Below are 21,572 nucleotides of genomic sequence, written 5' to 3'. Positions count from 1 at the left end.
TAATCAAGCAACATGGTTCATTCACGGCAGTTAAAGAGAATGACTTTACAGAAAAACATTTTGGAGTTCCCTTTAATGCCCGTTAAGAAAAAAATGGATGTTTGACAAATAGAAAAAAAGAATTACACGCTTGTTAAAGCTGAACTCTGGGATCAGCAAATATTTTCCAACCACAAAAGTCATGTGCATTCTTCCTTAACTCTTGGTGGTCTTTGTGTATTTATTCCAGATCTATGCAGTAATCCAGTGTGAGACTACCTCTGCAGCACCTCCCTTTTATTAGGATAAAATTTATATACGCAGTGCAGGAAATCTTTAAGATAATGAAACCTCAAACAGTACATTTGCTTATAACATGCAATCAGGTTCCAGCGAGTTTCCAAAAGTAGTGCATGCATCACTTTTGGTGCAGTGAGATTTTTTTTGAATGGGCTGAAATTGCACAGAACTGCATGCGAATAGCACAGGAACACCAATGTGAACGCGTGTTCCTGTGCGATTCCCAGAGTAAAAACGACACAAAAGACCAATCACGGCTTCTTTCCCACCTTGTGCGGGGTGACTGGTCTTGCCTCCGCCCCTCCTCTAGATTTCTGCAGGCAGCCTGTAGTGGGTGGAGCCTGTTGTGCCCCTCCCACAGCTCTGCACAGTGATAAGGTAACTGCTACTTTTACAATGTCAAAACTGGGTTTCCAAAGGCTTCAGGTGCACACAGTTGATTTATATCCTTTGTGGCTATTGAAAAATTCAGGGCAAGTTAAAGTTTTTGTGCCCAGGGTTCAGCTTTAAGCCAAATACGAGACATTCCAAATGCCTGAGTTTTGCATAACTGATCTGTTTTAAAAACGGAAGAGAATTGAAGAAACACCTTGCACCACTACATATGAGGAAACCTTTTGAGATTACAAAAACCGTTTCTGGCTTTGATAACCATATTATAAACCAAACAGACCAGAACTCAGTGAAGCTTTGCCATCTTAAAGTGTTTGTTCCCCGTGTTTATATTGACTATGTGAAATCCCTGGTGTTCCTGCCAGTCCCTCTGCTTGCCTATTAAAAGCTGACCACAGGATAACACACCATGGTAAGTTCTTTAGCTATGCTGGGAACTCAGCCTGCTCTCCTCCCATGATCAGACTTATCCTGATGTACACTGTACAGCAATTCACTGGCATATATAAAAAGGTATTTAGAAATTTAGTTTTTTTTTTTAGCTCTATACAAAAAAAAGGTTTGCCGCTGGAGATGGGGGGGGGGGGGGGGGGGTGGGGAGCACAAATGGGAGAGGCAGGAAGAGCCCAGCCTGTGATGCAGGGAAGTTTCCTGCACCACTCCTGTGTGACCTCAGGCTCAAAATTACTACAACAAGCCTGGGTTCACACAGGAGCAGTACGGGGGAAAAATGCATGTGATTCAGACAGGAATGGCACCACCTTCTTTGTTCAAATCACATGCAATTCTTTGCAGTGCGATTTGCACCCATTTATTTTATATGGACGCAAATCACACCGCAAAGATCGGTTTCGGGTATCAGAAGCATTTTCATCAGTGTGAATACTCATTTGCACATAACAGTGCTTACCTAAAACCAGTAATTACATCCTTTGCTTGACTTTTTTGGGCTTTTTTGGGCACAGCTTTCACAAATCCAAGTCCTCCTTATAAAACTGCCTTTCATTTCAAAACAGTTGCAAAATTGAGTAGCATCAGCAATTTGCATTCAAGCTGCTCCTGAGGGTTCACAAAGTTCATCCCTACTATGAAGAAGGCGGTTGAGGCCATTGTGCAATAAAAACACATACCTGGTTTACATTAAAGCTTACACACCCAGGCTTTTAACAGATGATCTCTGTCCTGACCATAAAACTGTCAGGCAACAGCAAAACTCAGGAAAATTGTGCAATGTCTACAAGAGGCGTTGAGGATCTGGAATGTAGCAACAGTACAAAACACAAAAGCAGGAAGAAGGAAGAAATTCACCCACCTGGTGATGCAGAATTCTTTATCTCCAGGGATGCCAAGGTATCGAGGCCTTTCACCTGTAGCCACAACAAACTTCTCTGAAGTGAAGAAAGTCTCTTTTCCCTTTCTGTTTGTTGCCTAAAACACCAGAGGTTTTAGACATTAAAAACTCAAGTTTTGTCTCTTTCACAGGCAAAAGGGAGATTTAATATTTTGCACACAGAGAAACATGAGCATTATAGGCCTAATGATTACTTAAAATCCCCAATACATTTTCTGAAAGCAAAGAGCCTGTAGAATAAAATAGCGGTAGCTGCAATTTTTAGGTTACAAGATAAATGCACTATTGTCAAATCTTTCAATTTTCAGGAAATTATACACACAGAACAGAAACACAATAAAGTCAACCCCCGCTCCATCGCGGTTCAGGTATATTGCATTTTTTTTCTGTAATTTTACTAAATAAATCATTGAAAATTAAATATTTTTGCGTTTTCCATAGCTCTTGCTCTGTCTCTCAGTATCTTATGTGTTTCTATGGTTTTAAAAGTGTGTTTAAAAGACCTTAAAAAGGTTTTAAAAGTACAGGGACAGTAAAAAAAATAATGAAGTGTTAAAAAAACGACGGTGCTTTAAAAGCCTTTATAGCGCATCAATTTAGAGTTAAAGTGTTTGTAAACCCTTACATATACACCTACTGAAATGACTAGCCGCCTCCTACATGTACCACCTGTTTATCTGCAGCCCTCTGTTCACCACAACCAACCATTCAATAGAGATGCACTGAGATTTCCGTGGCTGAAACATTGGGTGAAAATGGTATTTTCGGCACAGCAATTGTTATTGCTAGCGGTTATAGCAACTAAATCTCATCCTAAAAATCAGAAATGCTGGTTGTACCCGTGTCAATTGATGGATCGGTCTATGGCTGGCTTAACTAAAGTAAATCTAAAAGGAGGGATAATCCTCTTGACTACTTTAACTTACAAGAGCAGCTTTAAATAGGTGAGATTACCTTGATTTTATGTGGTTCAACAAACTCTGCATATGCGTTTTCATAGCGGACATTTTTGTCCCGCAGAGACACTCTGTAGCCCCAATTCAAAGAGCCAATGTAGTCCTGAATATTCTCTCGCATTGTTTCCCAGTTGTGATTCACTGCAGATTGGGGAAAAAAAATAAAAATTTTAAGATACAAAGTTAAACATTATCTCTCTTAATCTTTTTCTTGCACCTGAGTATGCGACTGGGCAGTAAAGAAGTCCAAAACTAAAGAGCTAATCTGTCACTCTGCTCCCTCCTATCAGCATGCTCCTAGGAAGCACATAAATACTGTAGAACAATGGATTAGCTTCTTATGCTGCTATTCCTTCCCCCAACCTAAGCTCTGCGACAGACAGGCAGCAGGTCAAAATTCAGTTACCTACACCAATTGGTTAAATACAATTTATGCATTGTTTAACCACTTCCCACGTACAGGTACAATGCAGAAGTGATCCGAGTGGCACTCAATCACTTCCACGGGTGAGGGAGGGTCCCATCCCCCTCTTTTAAAGAGCCCCCGCCCCACCATGCTTAACACACACGGTACTCTTGCACGCATATGTAAACAGTGATCGCACCACACGTGATGTATGGTCACAAACGTCAGAGCATGAGCAATATTTCTACTACCAGACCTCCTGTGCCACTCTAAACTGGTAAATGGTTAAAGCATTTAAAGCGTCACCTATGGAGAATATTAAGCACCGTAGTTTGCCACCATTCCACGGGCAGATGCAATTTTAAAGCGTGACAGGTTAGGTATCTATTTACTCGGTGTAACTTCATCCTTCACATTATACAAAAATAGGGCTAACTTTACCTGTTTTTTTTTTTTTTTTATGAAAAAATACATTTTCGACTTACCGTAAAATCCATTTCTCTGATGTTCATTGAAAGACAGCTCTGGATCTTCATAACCACTGGGTGATACTCCCCTTTACAGGAGTTGGACACTAGGCAGAAAAAAATCTGGCTATGCCTATGGGCAGTCCCAGGGGCTATACTTACTGTTTAGTTACAAGCAGTGTCAGTAGAATTACAACTCCACAGAGGGGTGGGTGCTGTGTCAGACAATGATCAGAGAAAAATGGATTTTTGTAAAATCTTACCGTAAAATCCTTTTCTCTTAGCTCATTGACAGACGTAGTCCTCGGTGATTCAGCACCTTCAGGTTATGTTGCCTCCACAGGAGCAGGACTAGACAGGAAATAAAAATGCTTTGGCCACACCCTAGGGGCAGTCCCAGAGGGTATATCCTCTCTCTCTCTGCCTCAGCAAATCAGTTATGTCATAAAAGCAGTGTTTAGAGAATTTAACCCAACCCAACTCAAAAAACAGAGGGGCGGGTACTACGTCTGTCAATGAGCTAAGAGAAAAGGATTTTACGGTAAGATTTTACAAAAATCCATTTTTCTCTCTCGCTCATTGACAGACGTAGTCCTCGGTGATTCAGCACCTTCGGGAAGTCCCAGAGCAGTATCACCAATGAGGGGTGGGAAAATGGAAATCAAATCCAAATCTAGAAGGCCCAACCGGTGCCAACTAGAAGTTTACAATGCTCATCCTTAATGATGAGACTCAACAAAAAAATTTTTCAACAGAAAAAAACCCTCGAGATAGACCACCGGTCTCCTCAAATTGCGGCCTGCAAAACCTTGCGGCCAAATGAGGCATCTGCCGATGCCATCACATCAATTTTATAAAATTTTGTAAAGGTATGTACCGACGACCAGGTGGCCGCCTTACATACCTGGACCACTGACGCCTGATGGCGACAGGCCCAGGAAGTACTGAGCGCTCGAGTGGAGTGCGCCCTAACAGGGAACGGAGGACTCTGACCCTTAATAGAATAAGCCTGTACCACCGTCTGTCTAATCCATTTGGCAATGGTCGCGGCAGATGCAGGCAACCCCTTTCTGGGGCCATCCGTGATCACAAAAAGTGAATCCGTCTTACGGAATGATTCCGTAGCTTTCAGGTATACCCTGATTGCCCGAACCACATCCAAGGAATGCAACGCATGTTCCCGATGATGATTGGGCTGAGGACACAAGGAAGGTAGTACAATATCTTCATTCAGATGAAAATCTGAAACCACCTTAGGAAGAAAGGATGGCTTAGGATGAAGTACTACCTTATCCCTATGAATCACTAGGTATGGGGACTGGCATGATAATGCAGCCAGTTCTGACACCCTGCGAGCAGAAGTGATAGCCACCAAGAAGGCCACCTTCTGGGATAAAGTAAGCAAGGGAATCTCCCTGATGTTTTCAAAGGGAGGTTTCTGTAGAACCGACAAAACCAAATTAAGATCCCAGGGCGGTAAGGGCGCGCAGACTGGTGGAGCCAGGTGCCGCACCCCCTGGATGAAATTCCGCACCAAGGACTTGGTAGCTAAAGGTTTCTGAAAGAAGATTGCTAATGCTGAAACTTGACCCTTGATGGTGCTCAAGGCTAGTTTCTGCTCAACCCCTTTTTGCAAAAAGGCCAATATTCGAGTCACCGAATAGGTACGTGGAGGAAATCCTAAAGATTCGCACCACGCAATATACGTCTTCCATGTGTGATAATAGACCTTGCTGGAAGTCGCTTTCCTTGCTTTAATAAGGGTAGGAATGACTGAAGCTGACAACCCTCTGTCCTTCAGTACTTGGGTCTCAATGGCCAGGCCATTAAAACCAGCGACTGTAAAGCACGATGGTAAATTGGTCCTTGAGACCACAGACATTCCCTGAGACGAAGTTCCCACGGAACGTCTGCGACTAGCATGTCCAAGTCGGCCAGGCCGGCTTGACGAGGCCAGCCTAGAATTTCTAGGACCACTGGTGCTGACTGGATCTGAACCAGGCGTCCCTAGAGCTATCTGGCCCTGACCATCCGAGAAAGTCTGGTCGTTTTCTGTTCCCACACATTTATCAGATACCTGATTCCTATCAGGAAGGGTGATCTTTTCTGATTGAACCTCAGGGACCGAAGTCAACCGGCTAGAGGCTTCTTGGTCTGTCTGGTCAACCAGATCCGATTCCTGTGGGGAATAGAGACTAATCTTAGGAAAAGGTAAAGGAAAAGATCTATTCAGGGAACGGTGACTACCGCTCCCTGTAGTACTTAAATGTTGGAAGGGAAGAATCGCACCGGTAGTAGTAGTCGATGCTCGATCTAATGTCCTGAATACCGGTGAAAACTTCCCCCCACCCTCAACCCGGGTGGGGGCGCACCTTCAGGCTGTGTAATCCTTTGCTTTGGGTTTGGCTGAGTCGGTCCTCTGTTTGTCCGACCAGCCTTTCTTGAACCCTCCTGGAGGAGTCTTGCCTTTCCCGCTTGTTCCAGCCGGGCGTACGAACCCTTTATGGGCGGTAAAGAAAGGTCCTCGCTTGTTGGGAGGTCCCTTAGCTTTAGCAGCCTGTGGCAAGAAAGTGCTCTTGCCCCCAGTGGCATCCTTAATAATTTCATCTAGGGTGGCCCCAAATAGACGATTCCCCTGAAAGGGGAGATTCGTCAAGGTCTTTTTGGAACCTAGGTCAGCTGACCAGCATTTTAACCATAGCACACGTCTGAGGATTACCGCTGACATAGATGCATGCCCAAGTAGTGTCCAAGGCTGCGTCACAGATAAACTGTAGCCCTTGTATAATCTGTTCCATCAAATCAGATGTTTCCTGGGAAATATCTTTTCCCCTAAGGTCTTAACGTACCAATCTCGCCCATTCTGTAAGTGTCTGGGAAACTAGACCAATAACAATTACTGGTCTAAATGCTGACCCTATCAGAGAGAAGATAGTGCGGGACTCTGCTTCCATCTTCCGATCCACCGGATCCTTAAAGGACGAAGTGTCCTCCACTGGGATAACCGTGGCTTTATTCAGCCTGGAAATAGGTGGATCCACCACTGGTGGTACCGTCCATTTCTTAACAATGGATTCCTCAAATGGATAGCGTCTAGCAATACGCTTGGAAATCGTAAAGGTACGCTTAGAATGCTCCCATTCTCCTTTAATTTTATTACCAAAACACTTGGGTACAGGAAAAACCTTCACCGTTTTGATGGGCTTGTTAGTACCAAAGGGAATCTCTGTTTCAGTTGCCTCTGCTGGTAAAACCTCAAGTCTTAAGGTTTCCCGCACTGCCACAACTAGTGCGTCCACCAATGCTTCTTCCTGAATTATAGCGGGAGAAGGAACGTCCTCCTCACTGTCTGAGGGAGCTTTACCTGAGGTAACAGCCCTTGCAGAGGGTCCTGCAGCTGCAGTGACCATCTCTGAATCTGAGTCAGAGGTGTCAGATAATATAGGGGTAGGCGGGGGTCGCTTCCTTGATCCCCGTCCCTGACAGGCTGCCTCCACCCTAGCCACCAAAGACTCCAAAACTGCTGTAAATGCATCCATACTCTGTGCACCGGCGGGTCCCGTGGCCCCCTCGAGGGAAACAGGTGGGGGAATTTGTGTGGCAGGGTCCATGATTATTCCAGTAACTTCCCGGATAATACAATTCAATTAAATAAAAAAAAAACTTTTTTTTTTTTTTTTTTAGACCCCCAGCGCCACAAAAGCCCCTTAGTGTTACCTGCTAGGGATCCCTATCGATCGAGAGAGAGAGAGATAGACCCCCAGGCTCACCACTTGATGCTCAGAGTTTAACTGCAACAGGTTACAGCGCTGTCTTCACAAACAGGAAGTCTTTTGGCTGGCTGCCCAGGAAGAAAGGAGGCGGCTCCGCCCCTCTGCACGTCTTCCGGCGCCTCCCCTAGCTCCACGAGGTGTTTGGATCACCTCAAACATGGCCGCCCTCATGCTGGAGACACGAGGCTACGCCAAAATGGCGGCTCGTGCGATCCAGCAAAAAAAATGGCGGCGGCCTGTACCGAATAGCGGTGTGCTGCAGAGCACACAACACCTTCTCTGCATGGGGATTTGGCGTGGTTGGCGGTAACGGCCCTGGCGGACCGCATGGCCGTTCGGAAGGCCTGCTATAGCTGGAGATTTGACTAGGAAGGTAGTCTACATGTCCGTGGCTTCTGACTGGTAGGTACTTTATTATTATCACAGTAAGATTCCCAGACTGCCACTGATTACAATCTTTTTAACATGTATACAATTTGATTGTTAGCTCCCAAACCAAGCCTCCTGGCTTTTTGCACATAAAATCACACTCAAAGTAGGGGGATCTGTGCCATGTTATAAGATAGAGGGGGACTCTATCTTACCATACAGAGAGGGGCCCGCGTTCACCACAAGACCCGTCAGGGGAAAAGGGGGAACATACTACTCACCATACCGGAACCAGGCAGGCACCAACTCCTGACAGTACCCCTCTCCACCGGGGCGGGAGGGCTGTCGACCAATACGGACGCCGTGACTCATGGTCCTTGGCGTTTCAGCGAGACGTTTAACTCGCGGGGTCAGTCCCCCAGTGGGACTATGTCGCGGCCGACCCAGCGCGGAGCTATGGCCTGCACGCGCTCGTAGGCTGAACTGGGGTGACCACCGGATCTCAACATCCAGCCCGTCGCCCAGTTCAGCTTTCTTGCTTGAAGATCTCACAGGAACACTGGAGAAAAAAAGCTGTCTAAAAAAATCTTAAGAAAAAAATCCTGCCAGGACCGAAGATCCCAGCAAGGTATCTAGGTCCTTACTCCTGACTAGACAGAAAAAAACTGATTTGCTGAGGCAGAGAGAGAGAGGATATACCCTCTGGGACTGCCCCTAGGGTGTGGCCAGAGCATTTTTATTTCCTGTCTAGTCCTGCTCCTGTGGAGGCAACATAACCCGAAGGTGCTGAATCACTGAGGACTACGTCTGTCAATGAGCGAGAGAGAAATGGATTTTACTGTAAGTGAAAAATCATATTTTCTCTTTTGTTCATTGACTGACACAGCTCCTGATCTTCATGATCATTGGGATGTCCCAAAGCAGTGTTAAACATGAGGGTGGGGAACATCAAAAAAATTTGAGGCTACAACAGGAACAGTAGCAAAAAAAAAAAATAAATAAAAAAAATAAACACACACACACACACACACACACACACACACACACACACACACACACACACACACTGAGACAACGTATGCAAGGGAATCTTCCAAAGATTCTTAAAGGGAGGCTTCTGGAGGACCGAAAACACCAACTTGAGGTCCCAAGGTGGCAACAGAGACTGCACTGGAGGAACCCTGAAGAAAGGGAGTGTGTTGGCCAAGGGTCGTTGGTAGAAGGCCGCCGAAGCAGACACCTGGCCCTTGATGGTACTCCAGGCCAATTTCTGTTCAACCCCCTGCCATACGTGGTGATCACTGTCCAATACAAGGGCAGGAAGGATTTGCCCAGACAAAGCACCGGAGAACGAAGCCACCACATTAGGGACTCCTTTGTTCCCCGGCTAAGCCGGATTGTCCAGAGACTGCGGAGTCTTGTCCCATTCGGCCAAAATCTCCCTTTGCAGGGACCTCATATTGAACTTTGCAACAGAACCATCTCGAAGGTAGACAGCATCAGTCCCAGCACCCATGCAAGTCCAGAGGCATGACCATCTGCTGGTCAGCAGGAGACAAATTGCAGCCTGCAATTTCTGGAGTTTGTCCAGAGGACGTAGCACTCTGGCAAGGGCAGAGTACAGTCAGACCCAGATAGCCCAGCTTTGCAGACAGAACCAGAGCAGACTTGTGAAAATTCAGAATCCAGCCAAACTCCCGCAGAATTTGTATGGTGATTTCCAGGTTGTCCACCAGAGAAGTAGGAGACTCCGCTCGCAGAATGAGTTTGTCCACGTAGCCCAGTCCTGTGATCCCCCATTGGCGTAACAACGCTAGCACCAGGGCTAACACTTTTGCGAATACCCGAGGAGCAGAGGCGAGCCGAGTCCAAAGGGTAACGCCACAAACTGAAAATCAGAAGCGCTGGTGACCGGCACATATTGGAAAGTTAACATAAGCACCCTTGATGTCAATAAGAGGCAAGAAAATCCCCGGGACGCAGGGATGCCACCACCTTGTGAATGGACTCCATTCTGAACAACTTCTGCACCCACACAAAGCAGTTCAGCGCCTTAAGGTCCAGGATTAGACACCTTGCCTTCCTTCCTGGGAACTGTAAACAGGTGCGAGTAAAAACCCTAAAAACGTCGGAACGGAGACAATCACCCATTGAAGCAGCTTGTACCGCCCCAGACCCTGCAATCGGTCCGAGGACAGGCGCAAGTGTGAAGGAAAGAACCTTGCCAGGGGACAGGCGCAAAACTCAATATTGTAGCCAGACCGAATGGCTTTGTGGACCCACTTGTCTTGTACAAGAAGGTCCATGGGTCCGGGAACCAGCGAAGACATCCACTCACACCCGATACGGATGAGGGCGCACCTTTAAGCTGAAGGAGCCTTATCTGCGGGTCTGGGGAAGCTCACTCTTGGCTTGCCAGACCAGGTTAGTTTGGATCCTCCAGGAGGCAGCCCTGAAAGGCTTCAAGCCATTGTCAGTCGACCCTGAGGGACGGAAACCCTTATGGAGTCGAGAAGGACGGCCCACGTCTACAACAAGGTTCCTTGCCCTTAGTAGCCTGCGGAAGAAAGGTACTCTTCCACCCAAGTGAAACCTTTAGGGATGTCATCCAGGGTAGCTCCAAACAGGCAATGCTCCGATTACCAGTGCTGACCCCTCCCATCAGGAGAGCCGCAGATCGGCTCTCGTCTACTCGTGCCTGTCAGGCACGAACTGAGGAAAGCCAATTAACGGCACTTTCTATTTACTATGTGACCAGCTGTGATTGGACACATTAGGCTCTTTACCGAGATTGGGAGATGCGGTGTCAGAGTGACACGTCGCATCACTGATCGCCACTCTGCACGCCCCCTGGGAGCATTACCCTGCCACCGTAATGAAAATGTAACCACCTTCCCGCCGTCATTTGCCTATAGGGCAGGCAGGAAGTGGTTAAGTAGGGAGATGTGCTGCAAAGACTCCATGAGTCACCAGAAAAAAAATAAAAATATTGGGTGGTGATGGCGCTCAGAGGTAGTGCTAAGGGGGTAACAGCTGCAAATGGGGGTAAGTGTCAAAAATTGTATTCAGGGTGTGTAACCGAAATACAGTTGAGCATCATACATTGAACCATAAATAATAAATCATAGGCACAAGGGGGAGGAATGGAGAGTCCGTGTAAAAGTCCCTGGAAAGGAAATTAATAGAATAACCTGAAATCCAATAGGGGATGAGCAGATCCAGGGTGAATCCAGGGATGGATGAGCACTCAGGCCTGCTGACCGGAGGAGTGAAGCCAACTCTAGTAGAAAAGTAAAAGGAGGGGAAGCGCCTCTTGAGTGGTAAAAGATTTATTACAATATATTACAGTAGCATGCGCTAATGTCTGGTCAAGACATGCGCACCCCTTTATCAAGTCATAAGAGTGTGCATGTCCGGACCAGACATTAGCGCGTGCTACAAAATGCGTTGTGAGCCCAGACTGCCCACACTGCCCTCTCCTACCTCAGTGACGTCAGATGCTCCCGCCGGCTGCCGCACCAGCTTCTCCATCCTGTCCACCGCGACCCGGAAGACTACAGAGCGGGCCTCTCAAGTCCTCCAGAGCTGTCGGACACCACATTAATGCTGTGCATACCTACATCTGCCCCTGGAGCAGGACACGCTGGACATGCGAATCCACTTACTTCAATGTAAGTTGCTACTGTAATATATTGTAATAAATCTTTTACCACACTCCAGAGGCGCTTTCCCCTCCTTTTCCATGAGTCACCAGGGGGGACCTCACAAAAAGTGTAACACACTGCAAAGGGAAAACCCCCACCGCGCTGGCAACACCACCGGGTCACCAGGCACAAAGCTCCAAGGAGATCCTCAGCAGAGGGGAAGAGAACCCTACCAGACAAGGAACCAGCACTCCACGTGCGGCGAGCAGAAGTAAAGAGATCCAAGAGTCAGCACCAGGGGATGAGGAGGGGCTCCAACTGCCCACAGGGGTGCACTGTCAGGGCCGCTGCTATTTTCAATGGCAAACCACTGCAAAATGGCCGCTGGACTATACAAACATGGCCGCCGTGCTTAGAAACACAGGCTACAGCAAAATGGCAGCACCTAGGAGGGATCCCTAGGCCTCAAGGACAGGCCTAGGCAGGAGGGGGGGTCCCTGGCAAGAACCCCTCCCCCCTCCCCAGCATAGCGCCCTGCCACCACCCCAGGAGGTGGACCAGACCACCCACACAGCCCCAGCATATGTGGAGCGGGGTGGGGGGGTATGAAGGACAGATGAAAGGTGGGTGCCTGATGGGAAGGAGGAGAACCCAGGGATCCCACCAGCCCAATGAGAACCCAGGAACCAGGTGGGCACCGCTCCAGACAGAACACTTTGCCATCGAAATGGGGGGCTGTCAGCGGCTAGGAGGAACACTGACTTGGGCCGAGACCTGGTTGTATGTGACCCAGCGAGGCGTTTAACTCGCAGGCCAGTCCCTGTCCAATGGGGCTATGTCATGGCCGACCTAGCGCAGAGCTGAGATCTGCGCACGCTCGCTGGCCAGACTGGATCTAGATTATCCAGCCTGTCTCCCAGCTAATTGTAGATCTCACAGGAAAAGTCTGGAGAAAAAAGTTCTAAAGAAGAAAAAAAAAAAAAATATTGTCAGGAGCAGAGATCACAGCAAGGAAACAGGTCCTTACTCCTGACTAGGCAGGAAAAAAAAAAAAAAGAAAAGGGGACAGTATACCCCAATGGTTATGAAGATCAGGAGTTGTGTCCGTCAATGAGCAAAAGAGAATTGCATTTGAAAAAAAAAGTAATGTTTGGGGGTTCCCAGTAATTTTTACATGGAGGAGCGAAGTGTAAAAATAGGCTTGGGAAGGTGGTGGTTAATGAGCAGATACACCGGCATAAAACTTGTTTTCTACTCTAGAATTGAAATTTAGCAGTTCAAAATGTCTTGTGAAGTGTGTGACAAGCCCGCGTTCTGCAGTTCAGTTGTTAGCGTGCAAAAAAAAAATTTCCATACTGCATTTTCTTTACCTTCCTCGTCATAATCCCAGCCAAACTTCCTGGAGTCTTTCAGTGCCTGACCCAAGAGAGCCGCTTGATGCATTAGTTTCTTTGGAATACACCCAACATTTACACATGTACCACCGAGCCCTGTATAAAAACACAAAGCAGTTATCAAAACTAGGCTGGGGAGGGGTACAGGGCAACTAAAGCAGCAACAGAAAGAGGAAAATATGTTTGATAAAAACAAATCTGTCATTGTTCCTAGCAGTTCATGTGCTGGCAGATACTCACAAAGCAGGAAATGCAAGAAACATTTACGGGAACAATAAACTAGACAGATGATCCAAGCCATCAGTCATTAAAGCTGACTTTTATTCAAATGATAATCTTACCTTCTCTGGTTTTTCCCCTCCAACATGAAATTAAAAATAAAAATCAGAATTTTAACTGCATAGCTTCGGTTTGAACTACTGGTGTCATTACTGGGTGCCTTTGCATCTATGCAGTTAACCTCCCTGGCGGTATGATTCTTTCGGATTTTAGGTGCTGAAAGCGGTACCATTATTTTGCATGTAATTCTTAAGAATGAGCAGCCCAAACCAACTATTTACATATGATTTTTTTTTTTCTGTGCGTACTTTATAACATCTCGGGGATGAAATATACACACACACATAAAAAGTACAGTAAAACTGCAGGAAAGGGCACTGGGGGGCACAAACTGATGGGAATGTATTTTATTTTGAATTGTATCAGTGTGTTTTACATTTGCCGCCGGTTCCACCCCCCTGCGAACGTCACGTTACAGGAGACGGAAGCCGGGGCACAGAGAGCATCGGGAGGAAGATCCGCCGCCACACACCGCCGGTGTTGTAAAATTTCATCGGACCCGTGAAAATTCCGGACCCTCATCATTTCCGGTACTTTGCTAACAGCTGACTGAGGAGGAGGGGCTGAGGTAGGACGACAACACCGCAGCGGGAAAATTTTATAACACCGCCGCATCATCGAGCAAGGAACATGTTGCAGAGCTGACTTAGAGGGGTTCTCTATTGCTTTCCATAGAGAATGCGGAATTCACTTCTATGTGAGGGTGGAAGTCTATGGACCTCAGGCGGAAATATGTGTCAGTAAGGGCGGAAGTATCGGGAGAACAGGCGAAGTGGCTCTAAGTGCGAAAGTCTAGGGACCTCAGGCGGTGTTCTAAAATTATATATTTTCACTTCCTTCCCGCCTCCTCGGGACGGACAGTCCCCTCTAAGTCAGCTCGATGATGCGGCGGTGTTGTAAAATTTTCCCGCGGCGGTGTTGTCGTTCCACCTCAGCCCCGCCTCCTCTCAGTCAGCTGTTAGAAAAGTCTTAAAATTTCATCGGACCTGTAAAATGTCTTGGGCGCATGCACACCGGGGCTGGCAACAGCTGTCGCTCCAGCTGGTGGTGACGTAGTATCACCGGAAGTGACGAGGGTCTGGAATTTTCACGGGTCTGACTAAATTTTAGAACACCGGGATACATTGCTGGATCCCAGTGACAAGGTAAGTAACCCCTCTACTATGATCCAGCGATCTTCCTAGCGGTACCCCGAATGTGGCTCGAGGTTACTGCTTCTGCCACTGAAATTTAACCCCGAGTCACACTCGGGAATACCGCTAGGAAGGTTAAAGCAGATCATGAGAGGCCAGTGAGATTGCTGTAGAAAGGTTCCTGAAAACAGGAATCTATGGTAATGCCCACATGTGATGCTGAGCCTCCATGATTGAAATAGCTGAAAGCCAATGAATGAAAAGGGCGGGCCAGGAAATGGTTTTATAATGCTGGAGGTCTTTCAGGCAGGAAATGAAACACTCTTAGCTTCTGATGCACATTGTTAAAACCCATAGTGTGCCGAAAAATCTAAGTAATTTCAGTGCAGGAGAGGAGCCTCTACAACAGCAAGATTGAAGTAACGGAGTTGGAGTTCAGATTTAAATATTTAAAGTGTAATCCAGTCTGAATGTTTTTTTTTTTTGATAAAGTGGGGAGGGATTAGATAATCTGACAAGTTTCTATTGTGACGTCCCCTTTGGGAAGATTTGCTCTCGCTTCCAGCCCAGGCTCTCACATGTAAGCGGAGACAAATATCCAATGTTGACAGCAAACAGATGCCATGTCAGGTTTTAAATCTATAAAAATGATAGATTCTCTTTATGAACCCTCCCCTCACCCACTCCATCAGGAGAAGGGGGGCAATAGTGAGCAGACTGAATTCTGTAGAGTTCTTTTTTACAACTCCGCAATCTACTGAAAGTTATTTCACATTCTGCCTATATGAAAACAAACCTACCCCATGACGCCCCAAGAGGGGTGGGTACGACGTAATCCAGGACCATGACTTTCTTTCCTAGAGCAGCTGCTTCCTGGAAAAGACAGAATTGTAATATATTAATACCTTAATTTACCATTATGAAAAAAAAAAAAAAAAAAAGAAAAAAAAAACAAAACACTAGACACAGCTTTATATAAACCGGGATACAAAACCTAAACTCCAAACCATTTCAGATCTCTTTCACCTGTAAATGGGAGTCCAGTCAGTCAGAAAGCATAGGCAATACAGTCTAGTCAAGGACAATCCCACCATGGCAAGATTAGACAGTTTTATATAGCACTCTGGTGCACCACAAGGTCTCTGGTAATTTTTGCACATCGTCATGCATTCTTATGGTGTAGGTGGGCCAGAAGCATAGAAATGCATGACGCTAATCTAGGGCAGGCAGCCCCAGCATTATGAAGGGTGCAGAAGTTGTCTCCAAGACCCGCTCGCGGCCATAGCCACGCTGTGGCATGGAGGTGAAAAATGGAAGATGAAATGCTGTAGAGAAAAAAAAAAAAAAAAAAAAAAAAAAAGGGGGGGGGGGGGCGGCGACTGAGGGTTCTGATATGAAAGGGGATGAGGTGGGAATTGAGAAGTGGGGGCCCCAAGGACTCTGGTGCGAGTAATATTACAGAGTGAGGATCCCCCCCTCCCCTAAGTTTGCTTACAGTGTTCGAATGACAGCATATGTAAAACAGAGCCCCTAAGCCACTGCATCTCCCTCTTCAACCTGATTGTAGCCGAACAGGGGGATGATATTAAAAGAAAAAGGTTTAAAACAGAACAAAATTAAAACAGTCTTTTTTTTCCCTTAACTGCCTGTAGTGCAGCCCAAACAAGCCAACTGCTGAAATTTTACCCAATGAGTACCAAGTAAGAGGTTTTGCATACATGAAAATCCAATCCCAGGATGGAGCACTATGGGAGTAGCATCCACTAAGATGTTGAAGTATTAGTGCCGGTTCACACTAATGCGATCAGACATCGCATAGGATTCGGAGCGCACTGCTCCTAAAATGACATGCGATTTCTGTGCGGTGCAAATTCAGCCATACAGTTTGTATGACTGCTATCGCAGTGAACTCGCACAGGACTTTTGGTCTGCAGCAGAATCGGATCGCATGGTGGTTCACACTAGTGCGATCCATGTGCGAACCATCAGATCGCACTGCGATTTGATCTGGGGGTGTCGTTAACTTTGAATTGACACCCCCAGCGTATCACATTTGGCAGTGTGAACTGCCTGTTCTGCGGATGCGATGTGGGAACACGCTGTATATTTGCAGTGTTCCCGCATTGAAATAGTGTGGACTAAGAGTTGCAGTAGATCTTTCTACTAGGCTCTGCTTCTTAAAGGACCCAGCAGAGTGAGCCTGAGCAGACTGGGTTCATTAATCTCCCCGTACTGAAACCTACAGCTCACATCTGCAGACAACTCTGTGCTTCATGGCACTTATGGGGGGGAGGGAGGATTTTTTACAGCAAGCGTTTTTTTTTTTTTTTTTTTTTTTTTTTTTAACGTCCATACTGCATATCCAAAAGATTTGGTGGTCGCCTTTTAAGTTTTCAATCCAGAGAAGATAGTCAACTATAAGGTGGCATGTAGGGATCAAAAAAAAAAAAAACCCTTTTATACAGAAAATCAGAAGAAGACTAGAAATCCGTTGCTATCAGTTACTTTGCACATCTATCCTTTTTAACCACTTGCCTATGGGGCACTTTTACCCCCTACCTGCCCAGGCCAATTTTCAGCTTTCAGTTGCACTTTGAATGACAATTGCGCAGTCATGTAACACCATACCCAAACTAATTTATATCCCCCCCCCCCCCCCCACACACACACACACAAATAGAGCTTTCCATTGGTGGTATTTAATCACTGCTGGGGTTTTTTTTTTTTTTTTTAGCAAAAAACAGATTGGTGGCACTGTTGTACAGAGTCCAAATTATCTGTACAGGTCCTCCCCTGTAAAGATGCCGCTGATCAGCTCTCCGCTCCTCACTCCTGTCAATGTGAGGCGAGGAGAAGCCGATAAATGGCACGACACATGCGGCAATTGAATGGGGTTAGGAATGATCACCTGTCTCTAACTGCAAGCAATAACTCCATGTACAATTACATGCAACCACCATCAGAGGGTCATTTATTGCACAGACTTTATGGCCGCAGCTGTTTGCTTACACCTACAATTCCTGCTGCAGGAAATGGTTGCCTGTTCTGAAAGTAACCTAAACCGAGCCAGTGTGCTACACAACCAAGAGTTTGTTGGCACCCAAGCATCACCTATATGCAGGGACGCGATGAGCTCAGGTGTGTTCTGACACACAGGCCCAAAAATGCCTGAGCTTTTCAGCCGTAAAAAGGTATCAAAAGTAGACCGCTATGTGGAAGGCCTCCATGCCTATGGTTGGCTATCAGCTTTGACAGCTTTCAGGCGAGATTTGGGCTTTTGGTCTGAAGATAGCAGAGCTCATCTGAGTGTACTGCGCTGCTACCCCCCCCCCCCCCCCCCCCAGCCCTCTCTAGTGCATCCAAGGCACTTGTGGGTGACATGGGATGGACGAGAGAGGAGAATGACAGATCAGCGCTCCAGAAGCAGATATGTCACAGAAGCCACTCTACATAAAGGAGGCCGCTACTGACCCCCAACCCCAGAACTTGGGCTCTGTACATCTGCCCTACAGCCTACTGACCCCTGTACACTGCCCTACAGCCTACTGACCCCTGTACACTGCCCTACAGCCTACTGACCCCTGTACACTGCCCTACATCTTTACACTGGCCAAACCAGACAACCAGGCTAGCATCAAGGCAAGCCAGACTTGAAACTAGTTGAGCAAGGCAGGCTGCAGTACCAGTGGCTCCGCATTAGCCTTGTGGGACTAACCAATTACCCTCCAGACATAAAAAAAAAAGTAAATGCAAAGTTTTACTGAAGCTTACAAGGTAGGCTAAATTTATATTTTTTACAGTGGCTTTTTTATTGAAGGCTCACACTGGTGATCTTTTAACTCTTCCATGTTGTGTCCATGTAAAGCTCCTCCTCTCAAAAGGTTGCCCACCCCTGATCTAAAATGTCTTTTGTATGCTGTAACATTAAAAACCCTAACTGGAAACACCTGAACTCGGTAATTGGGAGGGAGTACACATACTTTTGGGCATAAGGTTGGAAACCTTCACTCATTTGTGATCTGAAGGCAGGTGAATACACAGCAGGGAGACATGAGGCATACCTTGAAGTGTTCCCATATTTTTAATCTTCCAATTTCCTTTTTTCTGAAATTCATATTAATGACAGCTGAACCCAATGCCCTTAACTCTCCCCCCCCCCCCCCCATCACTTTACAGTTAAACCACAGTTACTTCTGAAACATTTTGTAAACAATCTGAAAACAGGTCATTCTTTTACTAAGAAGAAATCTGTTTTGCACAAACTAAAGCCCCGTACACACGTACCGAATGTCAGCCGAACGATCGGCCGTCTTTTGTCCGGTGCTGTCCTGTCGGCTGAAAAGTGCAAAAGACTGCACACGAATTTTGTCGGCCAACAACAGCCGACTGCAGAAGTGATGTCATGTGATGGTTAACTTTCCCTGTGTTTTTTCTTTTCTGAGCATGCCCAGTCTTGCTCATCTGATTTTTGTCTGCCGAATTCTGTACTGACTGAGGAACAATCGGCCGTTCTGGTGACGGCCATCAAAAATTTTAAAGTCTGCACGACAGATTCTGTTCGGCTGAAAATGTGCTGTCGGAAGCATCATACTAGCAAGCCTACAATCGGCCGATCGGTCGTCGGCCGAATATTTACGGCCGACAATCGGTACGTGTGCACGGGGCTTAAGTGCATGCGAAAAGTCATATGAACAACCTTTGAAGGGTTGTATTACCTAACTAATGAACAAAAACCATGCAAGTCCACCTATGACAGCAAGAAAAGACTACACGCTCCACTCCAGGCTTGCAAACACAGAACATCACTGAAAACCCAAACAGTTGAGTTCACGAATACAAAAGTAGTTGTGGTGTTCAAACAAGTCCTGCATTATATGACTACGAATCAGGAAAAGAAAATGCAGTAAAATGGAGAAAAAAAACAAAAAACAAAAAAATAAATAAAACGGATTTTAAACATGGCAGTGATTGGATTATTTTCCTGCAGATAAAGTCTGGCCTTATATGGGCATCTGTACACAAAGGATCTATCAGAGCATGTAGAACACATTCCTATACAAGATTCCCTTGTAATAAAAATATTCTATATTATTCACCTGTCAGATCTCTAAGAACTACAATGCACAGAGAACTCATCTACATTGCTTAAGAGGGACCAGGAATCTGGAAATTCCAGTAATGTGGTTCCTTCTGCCAGCCCAAAACACTGCAGGCCACACAGTGGAGATGTATGTAACAGCAGAAGGAACCACAATGCTTGGTGGAGTACCAGAAATCTGATACTGCCAAAAGTGTATTGTCCGAAGAGGATTCTCTGGACACCATAGTTCTTAATGCAAACCCATAGTATGCACTGTAGGTGACCTGCTCAGGCTGCTAGAAAAGTGTAGTCCTGTGAGTGCTGGCTGGGAAGAAGCCTGCCCACACTCCAGACAATGATAGATAAAAGCTTAAGAACACGTTTCACCCCACCAACTGGAGCTTACTCATGAGGATAGCTCCAGTTGGTGGAGTGTAACATTGGGGGTGTAGCCTGGCAGGGAATGCTACACAGCAGATCTTGTTCGGATGTGTGGCTCCCGGGATCTTCAGCTCTTAAATGTCACCGTAGCTCTTCAAGTTCACACTTTTATATTCTTATATTTTATTTTATTATTTTATATTCTCTAAAAAGCAATCCATGGTGGATTGCTTTAGAGCAGGGGTATTGAATTAAAATTTACAAAAAGGTCCAGTCAGTAAAATATTCTTTCAGCAGAAGTCCATATCGCATGTTTGAGCGATGATTGCCCTGTATCCTCGCAACCAATCACCTGCTTGTTAACTTGGGTAGCCCCCGCCCTCTGTCTATAGCTGTCCTGCCTCCAGCTGTTGGCTCTGTGAGACTGGCAGTGGTGATGGCTGTGGGAAGAACGACTCTAAAGGGTGGGACCACAGGGGTCCGGATGAGACATTAACTGGTTCCGGATACGGACCGCGGTCCACCATTTAGTGATGCCTGCTTTAGAGCATTCTGAAGCAGTACTTCCACTTCCTGAATGCCTATCGTTTTCTCTGGAAAGTAATTTTCAATTAGGACTAATGCGCCACATGGGGAGAGTTTGACAGGCCTGCGAATGCGACACACCAAAGTGCAAAGCGTCATGGCCACAGCATGTGAACAGCCCAACCAGACTGTACGGTAAAGCATTTGTTACCCCAACACTTCACATTCCTGAGCTGTTCCTGCTGTACCATGTACTTGTAGGAGAAATGATCTGGTTCTCTTTGTATGGCTTCCTTTGTGCAAAATCCTTGGTGTACCTGTTCGTCCCTTTGCTTTCCCAATAAAAACTGACCACACAAAGCAGGAGAACACATCATGGTCAGTCAGTTCTCTAGCTATGCTGGGAACTCCGTATACTCTCCTCCAATGATCAGACTTGTCCTGACACGCCTGCCTGTTTTTACTGACCACCCCCACAGTTATAGGCCTAAAAGGGGAACTCAACTCTCCAAGTTACCTCACTATCCCACATTTATTGGGGCTTGTCTACAGCACATCCATTGGGCGGGGTTTTCTGCACATGTATAATGTAAACAGGGCACAATTCTATTATAACAGAGATAGATAGATCTATATCCATAATATATACACACACACACACACGTGTGCATAAAAACATAGCTGAATGGACTGTTAACGAGGAGCCCTCACAAAAATTATGCAGGAATGTTCAATGCCAAAAGCATGACTTCTTTCAAAAGGGAACCCATGCCAGGTCAACACCTCTCTGCCCTCTGAAGCCAACGCCATCTGGATAGACTCCACTTTGATGATAGCAGCTGACCACCACTAATGGTTTCTAGGAAATCAAATGTAGTCGTGTTGCCGAGTCCTACTACAAGGGCATGTAAAAGCCAGCGTCAAATCACATAACTTAACTGCAGAGAGGATTCTGGGCATCGCAAGGATGCCCGGAAAGCAGAACCACAGACTGCATTTGTGCTACCTGCCCTCATTAGAAAGAAAATACGGGAGAAATCCTCAACGCATCTTTCAGAGGAACGGAGCAGGGATGGTTTATA

At 46.2% G+C, this 21,572-nt stretch overlaps 1 protein-coding gene across 1 annotated transcript in view; it reads right to left on the bottom strand.

The window, feature by feature from the left end:
- TXNRD3 (thioredoxin reductase 3) overlaps positions 1-21,572 on the bottom strand; it is a 60,839-nt gene that overhangs the window by 21,560 nt on the left and 17,707 nt on the right. The window contains exons 5-8 of the mRNA XM_082265896.1: positions 15,305-15,377; positions 13,009-13,128; positions 2,978-3,120; positions 1,985-2,100 (exon numbers count right to left, since the gene is read on the bottom strand). Of these exons, the coding sequence (XP_082122022.1) occupies positions 1,985-2,100; positions 2,978-3,120; positions 13,009-13,128; positions 15,305-15,377 (452 nt within the window). The remainder of the gene's footprint in view (positions 1-1,984; positions 2,101-2,977; positions 3,121-13,008; positions 13,129-15,304; positions 15,378-21,572) is intronic.

Source organism: Pelophylax lessonae (assembly GCF_965119305.1).
Source record: "Pelophylax lessonae genome assembly, chromosome: 8".
Taxonomy (NCBI): domain Eukaryota; kingdom Metazoa; phylum Chordata; class Amphibia; order Anura; family Ranidae; genus Pelophylax; species Pelophylax lessonae.
Note: the sequence above shows the minus strand (reverse complement) of the source record. Positions and strands in the feature narration are given on the sequence as shown.